This window comes from Moschus berezovskii, chromosome 8 (assembly GCF_049115385.1).
Source record: "Moschus berezovskii isolate FMDL1 chromosome 8, NW_MosBer_1.0, whole genome shotgun sequence".
Classification (NCBI taxonomy): domain Eukaryota; kingdom Metazoa; phylum Chordata; class Mammalia; order Artiodactyla; family Moschidae; genus Moschus; species Moschus berezovskii.
The window spans coordinates 99,490,267-99,506,974 of NC_142467.1; the positions used below are offsets into that span (position 1 = coordinate 99,490,267).

Consider the following 16,708-nt stretch of genomic DNA (forward strand, 5'->3'; position numbering starts at 1 on the left):
TTGGACTTCCCACTTTAGTCATAATTCTTCTTAGATTTTGCATAGCATATGAGTATACCATTCTCACATTCCTATGTATTATCCAGGATACATAAAGACAATGTATTGATCACAGACCGTCTTGTTTCTATCATTGCAAAACAATTGTAGCTCTCTCTTTTTTCTTATTGATTATTTCTATACTTTGCCTATGATTTTTCCCGTTATTTAATAAGAGTATCTAAATGCTACCTTTAGGTAGACATTCTTTAGGTAGAAATTAGTATATTTAGTATACTTTAGTAGAAATTTAGTTACATTTAGACATTTTAAATAGACATTTAGTATAGTTTTGTTTCTTAATGATTGTGGCCAGATTTTTTAACATGTAGTATGAGTAAGGTCCTGCTCATATTTTGAAATTCAAGTGGTACACTATTAATATTTATTTTTCACATGGAACTTTTCTAGGAAAACTGACAAATGCTCCTTCAGGAATAGAATGGAGAGTACCTACCAGAGCAAAGTTGATCCCCAATGTTTCTGCTAATTCCTCTTCCTAGTCAGTCACCCTTCTCCCCAATCATATTAAATAGCCAGACAGAAAGGGACAAATATTAAATGATTCCATGTGTATTAGATACTAAATGAAGTCCAATTCATACTACTGGAGGGCAGAGTCATGCATAGAGAAGATTTGGGAGGAGGAATGGGTTCAGTTCAGTTCAGTTCAGTCGCTCAGTCGTGTCCGACTCTCCGCGACCCCATGAATCACAGCACGCCAGGCCTCCCTGTCCATCACCAACTCCCGGAGTACACTCAAACTCATGTCCACAGAGTCGGTGATGCCATCCAGCCATCTCATTCTCCGTCGTCCCCTTCTCCTCCTGCCCCCAATCCTTCCCAGCATCAGAGTCTTTTCCAGTGAGTCAACTTGTCACATGAGGTGGCCAAAGTATTGGAGTTTCAGCTTTAGCATCAGTCCTTCCAATGAACATCCAGGATTGATCTCCTTTAGAATGGACTGGTTGGATCTCCTTGCAGTCCAAGCGACTCTCAAGAGTCTTCTCCAACACCACAGTTCAAAACATCAATTCTTCGGCGATCAGCTTTCTTTACAGTCCAACTCCCACATCCACACATGACCATGGGAAAAACCATAGCCTTGACTAGACGGACCTTGGTTGGCAAAGTAATGTCTCTGCTTTTCAATATTCTGTCTAGGTTGGTCATAACTTTCCTTCCATGGAGTAAGCGTCTTTTAATTTCATGGCTGCAATCAGCATCCACAGTGATTTTGGAGCCCCAAAAAATAAAGTCTGACACCGTTTCCACTGTTTCCCCATCTATTTCCCATGAAATGATGGGACCAGATGCCATGATCTTTGTTTTCTGAATGTTGAGCTTCAAGCCAACCTTTTCACTCTTCTCTTTCACTTTTATCAAGAGGCTTTTTAGTTCCTCTTCACTTTCTATCATAAGGGTGGTGTCATCTGCATATCTGAGGTTATTGATATTTCTCCCGGCAATCTTGATTCCAGCTTGTGCTTCTTCCAGCCCATCGTTCCTCATGATGTACTCTGCATATAAGTTAAATAAGCAGGGTGACAATATACAGCCTTGACGTACTCCTTTCCTATTTGGAACCAGTCTGTTGTTCCATGTACAGTTCTGACTGTTGCTTCCTGACCTGCATACAGGTTTCTCAAGAGACAGGTCAGGTGGTCTGGCAGATAAATACATCAAATAAAGATTTGTGCAATGTGAAAACGTACTTCAACTGAGTAGTAAAATTAGAGCAAAAATAATTAATTTCAATTAAAAATTTTAAATTCCACCTAAATTAGAACTTGAATTTGAACTGTCATTCAAAATAGCAAACACAATACATCTCCAAGGCATAAAATCTAAAACTTCAAAGCAAGACTACATAAAAAGTAAGAAATTTTCAGAGGAGGGAGGTGGGAGGGAAGTTCAGGAGGGGGAACTCATGTACACCCGGGGCGGATTCATGTCAATGTATGGCAAAACCAACCAATATAATATTGTAAAATAATTAGCCTCCAATAAAAAAATAAAGTTAAGTTTGAGACTCCATAAAAGTCTCAGCAAAAAAAAAAAGGGGGGGTCTATGGTTATATAAATAATCAGGTCAAGTTTATTGAGAACAGATCTATTTTTTAAACAAGTCTTAATTTGGTTATATTTGGTAAAAATGAGGGTGATTTTAGGGAGAAAATGATGTTTCAATAAGTGTTAAATCCCAGTTTGTTAATGGCGGTCTACCAATGGAGGTAGTAAGACTTATTTCTTGGATAGTTCCTTGCTGTTATGTGATAGTAATGTAAAATTTAATTGAATTCTTAAAGAACACCCTAAGTTTGTTTCTGAAGCTTATCTCAGTGACCTATCTTTGGATGAAGATCAGATGCCTCGTGACATGCAACCAGGACTAAAAAAATAAATAAATAAAAGACATAATTTAAAGGACTGTCTCCAACCTGGATGGAAGGACTTTTTTCAGAAGAAACTACACTACACCGGGATGAGAAGACGACAACATCAGAGGTAGACAGCTTGCCCAAGATGCTGGACCTGATTTGTATGATCATTTATAATGTTTTCTTGACTTCTTAGCCCTCTTCATATAAATCAAATGCTTTTCTACCATAGGCCTGATCCTATGCTAGTTTTACAAATTAATCCAATTTTCGGGTTTGTAGACATGTAAAAGCTCATTCTGCTTATACAAAAACTCTGTTAGACTTGTGCCATCCTAATGTCCTTAAACCATGGCAACAGTCTGCTTCTAAATTGGAAAATTAAAAACAAGAGCTTGAAATTTAAAAAAAAGAAATCTTAACTAAAGAATTAGAAACACTGTCAGAATCCTGTTATGGAAGACCTAAATCTCTCTAGTTTACATGATGAACTCAATAAATGTGCAGATATAAGAGTCACATATTCCCTTCTCTTATTAAATAGAATGTGCCTGAATTTTATGATGAGGCAAATAACCTGGAAGTCAAAATTGAGAAGAAGAGATCAGCCTTCTCCTGAGAAGAGGACTGGACTAGATCCTTCCTAAAACAGTCACTTTCTCCTCTTCCTCCTCCATTAAATTAGCAAATCCTCAGAGACTGTGAAACCATGGACCAAGTTGGCTAATTATATGCTATGTACATTAAGGTCTCAAAACTGCACCACAATAAATAATCAGCCTGTGCTTTCCAGACCTTCAGTTAGCCAGCTCCACTCCAATGGGTTCCATATCTGTGTGTCCCATCCCCCCAGAGTTGTCCGCACCAGGAGGTCCACACCTGAGTCTGCCTTGCTGCCAGTCCTGAGGACAAAGCCTCAGCCCTCATCTAACACCAGGTGGAAAAGGGGCAGCCAATCTGTATCCCTCAGTCCTGCCCCATCAGAGACACAGCACAACCCAGTGAGTGCCAAGTGCAGCGGGAGACACTGAATGCAGGAGGCATTGGGGGAGCCTTGTTTTCTCATCATCAAAGCAGTGGGACAGTTGGGCTAGCCGGTGGGAGGGCACCAAAATACATAGATTCAGTTCAGAGGCCTAGGAAATTGATGTTGTTGCTACTGGTGGGGATTTTAGAACTCTTATTTAAGTGCTTATTTTCCTCCCTTCTCTCTTCCTTGGGCATCTTTTCTACCTGAACAAGAAATAGGAACCTCTAAACTATATCCTAAGTACTCCAGATGATCATGAGGGGGATGGTCATGAAAATGAACAGTAACCACAAAATTATAATTTTTTACCTGGGATTCCACATGCCAGGAGATCAGTTAAGATTTCATATAGTTTGTTTCCTTTTATCTGCATTATCACCTCCCAAATATGCTTTTACAGTTAAGGATAGGAACACAGGACTTTAATGCAATTTTTTACTAGGCTCTGGGGTAGAAAAGGATTAAATTCAGATTTGAATGTAGAAAATGAAATTCCATCTATAGGGCATGTAGATAGTATTCTTTTCTGCTAACTCAACCTGTATTCAAAGAGCTGAATTTAGAAGAGATGCAGTCCTCTAAAAGGATGGTGATTGCAGCCATGAAATTAAAAAACACTTACTCCTTGGAAGGAAAGTAATGACCAACCTAGATAGCATATTAAAAAGCAGAGACATTACTTTGCCAACAAAGGTCCGTTAGTGAAGGCTATGCTTTTACCAGTGGTCATGTATGGATGTGAGAGTTGGACTGTGAAGGAAGCTTATCGCTGAAGAATTGATGTTTTTGAACTGTGGTATTGGAGAAGACTCTTGAGAGTCCCTTGGACTGCAAGGAGATCCAACCAGTCCATCCTAAAGGAGATCAGTCCTGGGTGTTCATTGGAAGGACTGATGCTGAAGCTGAAACTCCAGTGCTTTTGCCACCTCATGCAAAGAGTTGACTCATTGGAAAATACTCTGGTGCTGAGAGGGATTGGGGGCAGAAGGAGAAGGGGACAACAGAGAATGAGATGGCTGGATGGCATCACCGACTCTATGGACATGAGTTTGAGTAAACTCCGGGAGTTGGTGATGGACAGGGAGGCCTGGTGTGCTGCGATTCATGGGGTCACAAAGAGTCGGACACGACTGAGAGACTGAACTGAACTGAACTGAAAAGGGAAAATTGGCTTGAAAATTCTAAAATTGTCATAAAAGGCCAACTTTAGGTTTCAGATATGGCCTTGGTCCTAAATTTCTCAAGTATTCATAAGAGGAGTGGATTTGATGAGAAATCAACCCTTCACAAATGTTTAGGTTTTGCAATATCTTTAAGAAGTTTTATCAGCCCACTACAAAGATAGCAAAAAGCAAACTTTCTTCCTTTATCCTAGGCAGAGATGTCCTGCTCACTGGACTCTTTCCTTTGGGGGTTCATGGTAGACACAGTGGAAAGCTGTGGTGGTACTGCTGCATCAACTATAGGAAAGAAGGTTGAGCTGATGATGGGAATTCCACAAAGATTCCATTTATAAGGATTCAAGACAGTTCTCTCTCTTGAGCCAGCTCTTGGATTTTGTTTCTGTATCCACTTACTCCTTCATTCTTGTAATTTATATCCTCTTAATCTCTAAGGGAATACACAGTGAGGGTGTTGGACTTTATTCTTAGGCAAGAAATAAGAAATAGTTTAAAGGTATACCTTAGAATGTTTGGAAGACACCTCTGATCCCCTACTTATACTCTCTGAAGTGTAGGCAAACAGTGAAGAAGTTCAGTGCACAGGCCTCAGAGACTCACAGTCAATTTTGAGTCATATCTTCTATATGTATTTAAAAGACACTGAGAAAGATCTTAATATCTTTCAGCCTGAACGTTGTCATTTAAATTGATATCAGTCGATAGAACCGTGGTGCATAAGAATTAAACAAAATGAGTATTAAGCATGTGACTAAATGTGTGATGGATGCATTAAAGCAATACCAGAGTAAACTAGATATCTTTATCATCATCAACAGCAGCAGCATTAAGGTTAAGTGATATATGCCGTGATCAGAAGTATTTTTCCCTAAATCCTGAGAGAACATTTTTTTTTACAATTTATTTATTTATGGCTACATTGGGTCTTCATGGCTGCATGTGTTTTCTCTTGTTGCAGCGAGTAGGGGCTACTCTCTGCGGTGCATGGGCTTCTCATTGTGATGACTTCTCTCACTGCAGAGCAGGTGCTCTAGGGTGTGTGGGCTTCAGGAGTTGTGGCTTACGGACTTAATTACCCCAAGGCATGTGGGAGCTTCCTGGACCTGGGATTGAATCTGTGTCCCCTGCCTTGGTAGGCAGATTCTTAACCACTGGACCTCCAGGGAAGTCTGAACATTTTATTTTTGTTCTTCTGCAAATAGAGTTAGAGTGCCTGGTGGGACACATCTGAGCTTCTTTCATTTCTTGAATTCTCAGAGCCTCTCCTTGCTTGGCACAGAACAGGATACAAGAACAAAAATCTGTTAAAATATTTATAGACCTTTCTTTGGTTCTCAAAAAGAGTGTGGGCAATGTGACTTCCACACACTGGGCACTTTTCTGCTTGTTTTGACATTACTTCCAGTGAAGTCTTATAGGACTAGACAATAGATGAATCAGTGTTTGTAACCCTCTGTGTCACTTTCTACAAGAATTATTATTTTCCATTTAATAGAATTTAAAACATGAGATTATTTTTAAAAAACAACACTAGGTCCCAAAAGAAATTAGCATATGTAAAATGGATACCCAGTGGAAATTTGCTGTATGATGCAGAGAGCTTAAATCAGGTGCTCTGTGATAACCTTGAAGGGTGGGATGGAGTGGGAGGTGGGAGGGAGGTTCAAGAGGGAGGGGACATATGTATACTTATGGCTGATTCACACTGATGTGTGGCAGAGGCCAGCACAATATTGTGAAACAATTATCCTCCAATTAAAAATTAAAAAGAAAGAAAAATGGGGAAAAAAAGAAAATAAACAGCCCTTTTCAGAAAAAGAAAAAGAGAGAGAGAGAGAGAGAGAACCAGAGAGAGAGAGAAAAAGGGAAACTAATCTGAGTGTGTGGTCTGAGACATATTTTAGGATCTCCAATCATTGTATGAATGACTTCCCTGAACAATGATAGGTTTCTGTGCCTCTGCTATAGGATAGAATATAAGATCATTGAACATTTATTAAGATTGTACTTCATCAATACCTAACTACTCCAGTTCAGTTCAGTCACTCAGTTGTGTCCAACTCTTTGCGACCCCATAAACCGCAGCACACCAGGCCTCCCTGTCCATCACCAACTCCCTGAGTCCACCCAAATCCATGTTTATCGAGTCGGTGATGCCGTCCAGCCATCTCATCCTCTGTCATCCCCTTCTCCTCCTGCTCTCAATCTTTCCCAGCATCAGGGTCTTTTCAAATGAGTCAACTCTTTGCATGAGGTGGCCAAAGTACTAGAGTTTCAGCTTCAACATGAGTCTTTCCAATGAACACCCAAGACTGATCTCCTTTAGGATGGACTGGTTGGATCTCCTTGCAGTCCAAGGGACTCTCAAGAGTCTTTTCCAACACCACAGTTCAAAGGCATCAATTCTTGCAAAGAAAGCAAAATGGCTGTCTGAGGAGGCCTTACAAATAGTTGTGACAAGATGGGAAGCGAAAAGCAAAGGAGAAACTACTCCAGGGATGTCTCAAATTCTGATTTAAGAATCAGGATTGAATATTTATTAAGCACTGACCTCTGTTAGAGGCCGCTATTGGGGATCAGGTTGTGCTATGTGCTAAGCTGCTTCAGTCATGTCAGACTCTTTGCAACCCCATGGACTGTGGCCCACCAGGCTCCTCGGTCTATGGGATTCTCCAAGCAAGAATACTGGAGTGGGTTGCCATGTCCTCCTCCAGGGGATCAGGATGGGTCACCCCAAAACATGCCAAAATGATGCATTGATTGGTATGAACTGAAGTTGTTTCAGGAGGAGCTGATATAAGAAGGAAACTCTGTCCTTCTCTGTCTCCATGAAAGTAGGAAATTAATTTCTCTTATGAAAGGTGTACTCCCTGCATTTGGAGATAGAAGGACCCACTTATCATCAGAGATGGAGAATTTGGAGCCTAGAAGCCTGTATAAATAATACTCTGCATCTCTTTAATTTACTACCTCAAGCCCAAACTATTTAGATTCTTTACTAATTAAGCACCCAAATACTAAAATTCTTTGTCCTGCCAATTCCTCACCAATTTATTGTTTCTTCCTCTAAAAAGTATAAAAGTTGCCTGCTCTGGACACTTCCTAGGTCCCATTTCTATGAAACCTCCATGTGCATGAATTCAAATGTGTTTCTTTTTCTCCTATTGTGTCAGTGCTATTATTATTCCATGGACAAGAACCCGAGAGGGTAGAAAGGGAAATTTCTCCTTCCTCGATAACCCACATCTCCTACAAGTGGATGTTATTCGCCCGACTTCAATGTAAGGAGTACCAGTGCCCAGAAGTGAAGAGATTTCCACACACTCCATGTTTAGTGGGTGAAAACTCCAGACGAACTCTGCTGATTCCGATCCCAGGGCTCTGTCCCACCAGAGTGCCACAACTGATTACTTTCTTTCCAAACCGGCTTTAGTCCCAAATGACCAAATGGAAGTAAATAGAATGATGGATTCCTTCTAGTGTGATTTGGTGGCTCCATCTATGAGTTAGCAGAATGCATCAAATGGTTTGCAGGGACTTTTTGAATACATATTATGGGCCAAAGATTTTCTATGAATGGCAATGCATTTTCCAGCCCATTTAGGAAATTTGACACATGAAAATAACAGTCGTTTACAAAACGGGAATTTTCATGTGGCTGTATCATGAAAAACTATTGCTAGTCAGATTTCAGGAATCTTTTTGACTTAAATTTGAAAATCAGAACGTGTACTTGATCTTGTCTGATTTTTCCACTAGGAAAACAATTACAGATAATTAATAGTTAAATTGGACAGGTTTCAGTTTTTACAATTGAAATGATAATGTGTGCATATATCTTTTGGAAATTCTCATTTGTGCATTATGAAGGATGGTGCAATAATTTCCCTAACTGAAAACTCAGCTTATCCCTCAGGATATACTATGCTCACTTTATGTATTGAAACAAATGTATGTACTTCAGTTCAGTTCAGGTCAGTTCAGTCACTCAGTTGTGTCTGACTCTTTGCGACCCCATGGATTGCAGCATGCCAGGCTTCCCTGTCCATCACCAACTCCCGGAACCTACTTAAACTCATATCCATCACGTCGGTGATGCCATCCAACCATCTCATCCTTTGTCATCCCCTTCTCCTCCTGCCTTCAATCTTTCCCAGCATCAGGGTCTTTTCCAATAAGATACTTCTTCACGTCGGGTGGCCAAAGTACTGGAGCTTCAGCTTCAGCATCAGTCCTTCTAATGAATATTCAGGATTGATTTCCTTTAGGATGGACTGGTTGGATCTCCTTGCAGTCCAGGGGACTCGCAAGAGTCTTCTCCAACACCACAGTTCAAAAGCATCAGTTCTTCTGTACTCAGCTTTCTTTATAGTCCAACTCTTACATCCATACATGACTACTGGAAAAACCATAGCTTTGACTGGATGGACCTTTGTTGGCAAAGTAACATCTCTGCATTCTAATATGCTGTATAGCTTGGTCATAGCTTTTCTTCCAGGAACAAGCATCTTTTAATTTCATGGCTTCAGTCACCATCTGCAGTGATTTTGGAGCCCAGAAAAATAAAGTCTCTCAATGTTTCCACTGTTTCCCCATCTATTTGCCATGAAATGATGGGACCAGATGCCATAATCTTAGTTTTCTGAAGGCTGAGTGTTAAGCCAACTTTTTTTTCACTCTCCTCTTTCACTTTCATCAAGAGGCTCTTTAGTTCTTCTTCACATTCTGCCATAAGGGTGGTGTCACCTGCATATCTGAGGTTATTGATATTTCTCGCAGCAATCTTGATTCCAGCTTGTGCTTCTTCCAGCCCAGGGTTCCTCGTGATGTACTCTGCATAGAAGTTAAATAAGCAGGGTGTACAGCCTTGGTGTACTCCTTCCCCGATTTGGAACAAGTCTGTTTTTCCATGCCCAGTTCTAATTGTTGCTTCCTGACCTGCATACAGATTTCTCAGGAGACAGGTCAGGTGGTCTGGTATTCCCATCTCTTGAAGAATTTTCCAGTTTGTTGTGAGTCAAAGGCTTTGGTGTAATCAATAAAGCTAAAGTAGATGTTTTTCTGGAATACTCTTGCTTTTTCAATGACCCAATGGATGTTGGCAATTTGATCTCTGGTTCCTCTGCCTTTTCTAAATCCAGCTTGATCATCTGGAAGTTCACAGTTCATGTACTGTTGAAGCCTCATTTGGAGAATTTTGAGCATTACTTTGCTAACATGTGAGATGAGTGCAATTTTGTGGTAGTTTGAACACTCTTTGGCATTGCCTTTCTTTGGGATTGGAATGAAAACTGACCTTTCCCAGTCCTGTGGCCACTTGTGAGTTTTCCAGATTTGCTGGCATATTGAGTGCAGCGCTTTCACAACATCATCTTTCAGGATTTGAAATAGCTCAACTGGAATTCCATCACTCCCACTAGCTTTGTTCGTAGTGATTCTTCCTAAGGTCCACTTGACTTCACATTCCAGGATATCTGGCGCTAGGTGAGTGATCACACCATCGTGGTTATCTGGGCCATGAAGGTCTTCTTTGTACAGTTCTTCTGTGTATTCTTGCCACCTCTTCTTAATATCATCTGCTTCTGTTAGGTCCACACCATTTCTGTTCTTTATTGTGCCCCTCTTTGCATGAAATGTTCCCTTGGTATCTCTAATCTTCTTGAAGAGATCTCTAGTCTTTCCCATTCTATTGTTTTCCTCTATTCCTTTGCATTGATCACTGAGGAAGGCTTTCTTATCTCTTCTTGCTATTCTTTGGAACTCTGCATTCAAATGGATATATCTTTTCTTTTCAAGAGGCTTAAAAGACAATGTTTTGTATATCAGAATTCAGTTAACAATATGCTTACTGTAATAGTATTTAAGTGCGTTTTCAAGAAAATTTCTTGTGAATACAAAAATCAACACCAATATTAAAGAAACATTGAAAGGAAAATGCATATACCAAATTCATGACAATGCTTACCTTTGGGCAATTGAAGTTCAAGGGAATAAGATCATGCAGAAATAGCAAGAAATCCTCAGGTTTTATCAGTAATAACTATGAATTCTAAAGTGAGCATTATTAAATATTTATATTTTTAGTATGGTTATAATGGTAGTAATAATATATAACATTAATGCAACAATTAATATACTAGTATTGGTTCTCTATCCAGGCTAGATGTGTGTGTGTGTTCAGTTGCTCAGTCGTGTCTGACTCTTTGTGGTTCCATGGGCTGTCACCCACCAGGCTCCTCTGTCCATGGAATTCTCCAGGCAAAAATACTGGAGTGATTGCCATTTTCTACTCCATGAGATCTTCTTGACCCAGGGATTGAACCCACGTCTCTTGTGTCTCCTGCATTGGCAGGCAGATTCTTTCCATTAGTGCCACCTGGTAAGTATGCCTGAAGGACTACAGGTAGAAATTCTGATCTAATTGGTTCTAGGCTGTGGTCTATTCATAGTTAAATATTATTTTATTTATTTTTTAAGAGAGTAGTTTTTTAATTTATTTTAATTGGAGGCTAATTACTTGACATTATTGTATTAGTTTTGCCATACATTGACATGAATCTGCCCCGGGTGTACATGTGTTCCCCATCTTGAACCCCCCCTCCCATCTCCCTCCCCATCCCATCCCTCTGGTTCATCCCAGTACACCAACCCCGAGCATCCTGCATCATGCATTGAACCTGAACTGGCAATTTGTTTCACATATGATAATATACATGTTTCAATGCCATTCTCCCACATCATTCCACCCTCGCCCTCTCCCACAGAGTCCAAAAGACTGTTCTATACATCTGTGTCTCTTTTGCTTAAATTTTAAAAGATCAAAAGGATCAAGAAGATCAATCAGCTAGCACTGATAACCACTACTAAAGTACTTTATTTTAATTTAATTTTTATAGCAACCTTGAAAGAAAGTGTAAGTGAAAGTCACTCTGCTGTGTCCGACTCTTTGCAACCCCATAGACTATACAGTCCATGGAATTCTCTAGTCTAGAATACTGGAGTGGGTAGCCTTTCCCTTATCCAGGAGATCTTCCCAACCCAGGGATCAAACCCAGGTCTCCTGCATTGCAGACAGATTCTTTACCAGCTGAGACACAAGGGAAACCCAAGAATACTGGAGTGATTAGCCTATCCCTTCTCCAGTGAATCTTCGTGACCCAGGAATTGAACTGGGGTCTCCTGCATTGCAAGTGGATTCTTCACCAACTGAGCTATCAGAGCAACCCTGAGTCCAGTTCAATTAATATATCCATTTTACAGATGTACAAACTACTCATGTATTGTTTTTCTTTTCTCATGAAGTTTTTTATTGGTAAATTTCAAGAGGTACATAGTCTCAATCCCAAGAAACAAGGTTAAATGTTTTACTAATCTTTATCAGGGGTTACCAGCTTTTCTGCCCAAGATGGAAAAATATACTTTTTATCCTACTTTTCTGATATTAGTCTTTAGCTTTTCCCCTTTTGATTTTTCCCAAATTACATCATGTTTTGACCTGTCAGAAGAAATGAAGACCTGAGTTGTCTTCAGGAAGCTGAATGTAGGAGAAATATTTCTCAATAAGGTAAAATGACTTGAAAAGCTGGTATAAGAAGACCAACGTAGCATTTGAGAACAGACTTTGGTCTTAAAATTTTCAAGTGTGTGAGGGAGTTGGATTTGATGAGAAATCAACCCTTCACAAATGTTTAGGAAGAGATATATTGGAGTTTCCCAGATGGTGCCAGTGGTAAAGAACCTGCCTGCCAATGCAGGAGACACAAGAAGTGCAGGTTTGATCCGTGGGTCAGGAAGATCCCCTGGTGAAGGAAATGGCAACCCATGCCAGTACTCTTGTCTGGAAAATCCCATGGACAGAGGAATTTGGAAGACTACAACTCATAGTGTCACAAAGACTCAGACTCAACTAAAACAATTTAGAGACATATTTAAGAAGTTTTAATTAGCACTACAAACAAAAACAACAAAAGGCAAACTCAACTTCAGACCTTTTTGTGAGAGTGATCGCTGAATAATTGATGCTTTTGAACTGTGGTGCTGGAGAAGGCTCTTGAGAGTTCCTTGGACTGCAAGGAGATCCAACCAGTCCATTCTAAAGGAGATCAATCCTGGGTGTTCACTGGAAGGACTGATGCTAAAGCTGAAACTCCAATACTTTGGCCACCTCATGCGAAGAGTTGACTCACTGGAAAAGACTCTGATGCTGGGAAGGATTGAGGGCGAGAGGAGATGGGGACGACAGAGAATGAGATGGCTGGATGGCATCACCGACTCGATGGACGTGAGTTTGAGTGAACTCTGGGAGTTGGTGATGGACAGGGTGGCCTGGCATGCTGTGATTCATGGGGTCTCAAAGAGTAGGACATGACTGAAAGACTGAACTGAACTGAACTGATAGCACTTTAAAAATGAAAAAAAAAAAGCATTTATTAAAAGTGAATTATTTTTTAATCATTGGCATATCATATAGTAATCAGGATCAGTGATGTTGCATGATTTTATGCTTTCAACAAAATATATTTATCAAAATATGAAGTCCACCAAGGCCAAATATTTGTATTTGAGTAATATGTGAAGGAATTTTGACAGACAACCCAGCCTTATCTCCATGGAAGATGGAGGACATAAAATCAAGTAAATATGGAAAAACTCTTAAAGATAATTTGCATATGAATGCTATCTCTGAACATTTCATTTTAATTTAGGATCCAGTTAACATGATTCTAGCTCTTTAGGACTAAGATGCACATCAAGGAAACTTCTTGTACTACATTTGGATTAGATACAGTACATTTGAGTGTTTCTTAGTGTCCTTTAATCAGATTTTTTTTAAAAAATAGAGAAAAGAATACTTTCAATTTCATACACTTCCTTCAAAATCAGGGGACAAATATGTTACTGTGTTCATTAAGTTCTGATCTCAAATTATCATTACTTCTCTCAAATCTTTGGCCTCGTACCTTTAAAGTAGATGTACAAAAAAACTGGTCAGTACTTTGAGCATCAGTAAAGATGTGTTCCTGTCTTTATCATATTGTTCATGGAGTTCTCATAGCAAGAGTACTGGAATGGGTTGCATTTCCTTCTCCAATGGACCACATTTTATCATAACTCTTCATTATGACCCATCCATCTTGGGTGGCCCTGCACAGCATGGCTTATAGTTTCATTGACTTATGCAAGCTCCTTCAACACAACACAGCTGTGATCCTTCAAAGATTGGATGCTTTCAATTTTTGGTGCTGGAGGAGACTCTTGAGAGTCCTTTGGACTGCAAGGTGATCAAACCAGTCCATCCTAAAGGAAATCAACCCTGAATATTCATTGGAAGGACTGATGCTGAAGCTGAGGCTCCAATACTTTGACCACCTAATGCAAAGAGCTAACTTATTGGAAAGGACCCTGATGCTGGGAAAGATTGAGGGCAGCAGGAGAAGTGGGCAGCAGAGGATGAGATGGTTAGATAGCATCACTGACTCAATGGACATGAATTTGATCAAATTCCCGGAGATAGTGGAAGACAGAGGGGCATGGCATGCTACAGTCCATGGGGTTGCAAAGAGTTGAACATGATTAAAAACTGAACAACAATAACAAAATATGTGTTCACAGCTAAGAAGTATTGCTGAAGACCATGGGATGTGTGGTCTTCAAGCCTAAACACTTTGTTACCTGCTTAAATCCAAAGCATAGACATTTATCTGGGTCCCTCTACAATTGATTTGTTTATTCTATATTCTCTTCTTTTTCAAAAGGTGTTCCATCAACATGGAACCACAGAATCTAACAGGTGTCTCAGAATTCCTCCTCCTGGGCCTCTCAGATGATCCAGAACTTCAGCTTCTCCTCTTTGGGCTCTTCTTGTCCATGTACCTGGTCACCATCCTTGGGAACCTGCTCATCCTCCTGGCTGTCACCTCTGATTCCCACCTCCACTCCCCCATGTACTTTTTCCTTTCTAACCTATCATTGACTGATGTCAGTTTCAGCACCATCACCATCCCTAAGATGCTAGTGAATCTCCAGACACACAGCAAATCCATCACCTACGCAGGGTGCCTAGCTCAGTTGACCTTCTTTTCTCTTTTTGTATGTTTGGAGAGTCTACTTCTGATAGTGATGGCCTATGACCGGTTGGTGGCCATTTGTCACCCCCTACACTACCTGGTCATCATGAACCCCCGCTTCTGTGGCTTGTTGGTCCTGGTGTCATTTTCCATCAGCCTTTTGACCTCCCTGATACATTACTTGGTAATGTCACAGCTTACCTTCTGTGCAGAAGTGGAAATCCCTCATTTCTTTTGTGACCTTTCTCAACTCCTCAACCTTCCCTGTTCTGACACCTCCACCAATAACATATTAATATATTTCATTGGTACAGTCTTTGGTGTAATTCCACTCTCAGGGATCCTTTACTCTTATACTCAAATTATGTCCTCCATTATGAGAATCTCATCATTAGGTGGGAGGTTTAAAGCCTTCTCCACCTGTGGCTCTCACCTGGTAGTTGTTTGCTTATTTTATGGAACAGGCCTTGGTGTGTATCTCAGCTCAGCCACCTCATCTTCCTCCAGGAAGGGCGCAGTGGCCTCAGTGATGTACGCTGTGGTCACCCCTATGTTGAACCCCTTCATCTACAGCTTGAGGAACAAGGACATCAAGAGTGCCCTCTGGAGGATTATCAACAGAATAGCCTAAAGTCAACAGCCATGCTATCTTCTTTTTATTCATAGGACTGGAAAAGGCAGCAAGGTCAATCATGTGCAAGAAGAAATTCTGATCTGCAGTCCCATAGCGTATATGTGTCTTTCTGTATCTGCTTCCTGTTTACACATTTTTTTCCTCTTCAGTTCAATTCAGAAACTCAGTCATGTCTGACTCTTTGCAATCCCATGGACTGCAGCCCACCAGGCTTCCCTGTCCATCATCAACTCCCAGAGCTTACTCAAACTCGTGTCCATTGAGACAGTGATGCCATCCAACCATCTCATCCTCTGTCCTCCCCTTCTCCTCCTGCCTTCAGTCTTTCCCAGCATCAGGGTCTTTTCCAGTGAGTCAGTTCTTCACATCAGGTGGCCAAATATTGGAGTTTCAGTTTTAGCATCAGTCCTTCCAATGAATATTCAGGACCGATTTCCTTCAGGATGGACTGCTTGAATCTTCTTGCAGTCCAAGGGACTCTCAAGAGTCTTCACCAACACCTCAGTTCAAAAGCATCAATTCTTGGGCACTCAGCTTTCTTTATAGTCCAACTCTCACATCCATACATGACTACCGGGAAAACCAAAACTTTGACTAGACAGATATTTGTTGGCAAAGCAATGTCTCTGCTTTTTAATATGCTGTTTAGGTTGGTCATAGCTTTTCTTCCAAGGAGCAAGTGTCTTTTAATTTCATGGCTGCAGTCACCATCTGCAGTAATTTTGGAGCCCCCAAAATAAAATTTCTAACTGTTTCCATTGTTTCCCCATCTGCTTGCCATGAAGTGATGGGACCGGATGCAAAGATCTTTGTTTTCTGAATGTTGAGTTTTAAGCCAAGTTCTTCACTCTCTTTCACCTTTATCAAGAGGCTCTTTAGTTCTTCTTGCTTTCTGCCATAAGAGTGGTGTAATCTGCATATGTGAGGTTATTGATATTTCTCCTGGCAATCTTGTTTCCAGCTTTTTCCTCTTATAATAAGTTTAATGGAATTGAGGGCTTATTTGGACACCTCATACGAGTCATATCCTTTCCAGGATTTTGAATACACAGCAGTGTACCATTTTCACTTTCATTATGTCTTACTCAAGACTCTTCATCATGGGTAGTCTTGTCTCTATCATTGCAAAATAATCATAGCTCCCTCTTTCTCGGGCGGGAGAAGTTTACTACTTATGTACTTTTTGCATGATTTTTTTCCCTATGTATTAGGTGAATCTAAACCCTAACTTGCTTCCCAGGTGGTGCTAGTGGTAAAGAACCTAACTGCCAATGCAGGAGACATGAGACATGGGTTTGATCCCTGGTCAGGAAGATCCCCAGAAGGACGGCATGGCAACCCACTCCAGCATTCTTGCCTGGAGAAGCCCCATGGAT

At 40.5% G+C, this 16,708-nt stretch overlaps 1 protein-coding gene across 1 annotated transcript; it reads left to right on the forward strand.

The window, feature by feature from the left end:
- Positions 1 to 14,301: 14,301 nt before the first annotated feature.
- LOC129558404 (olfactory receptor 7E178-like) lies at positions 14,302 to 15,329 on the forward strand. Its single transcript, XM_055429531.2, has one exon. The coding sequence runs from the start codon at positions 14,400 to 14,402 to the stop codon at positions 15,327 to 15,329; it is 930 nt and encodes a 309-aa protein (XP_055285506.2). The 5' UTR covers positions 14,302 to 14,399.
- The last annotated feature ends 1,379 nt before the right edge of the window (positions 15,330 to 16,708 follow it).

Coding starts and splice junctions, on each gene's coding strand:
- LOC129558404 (XM_055429531.2), top strand. CDS start 14,400: ATGGAACCACAGAATCTAACAGGTGTCTCAGAATTCCTCCTCCTGGGC.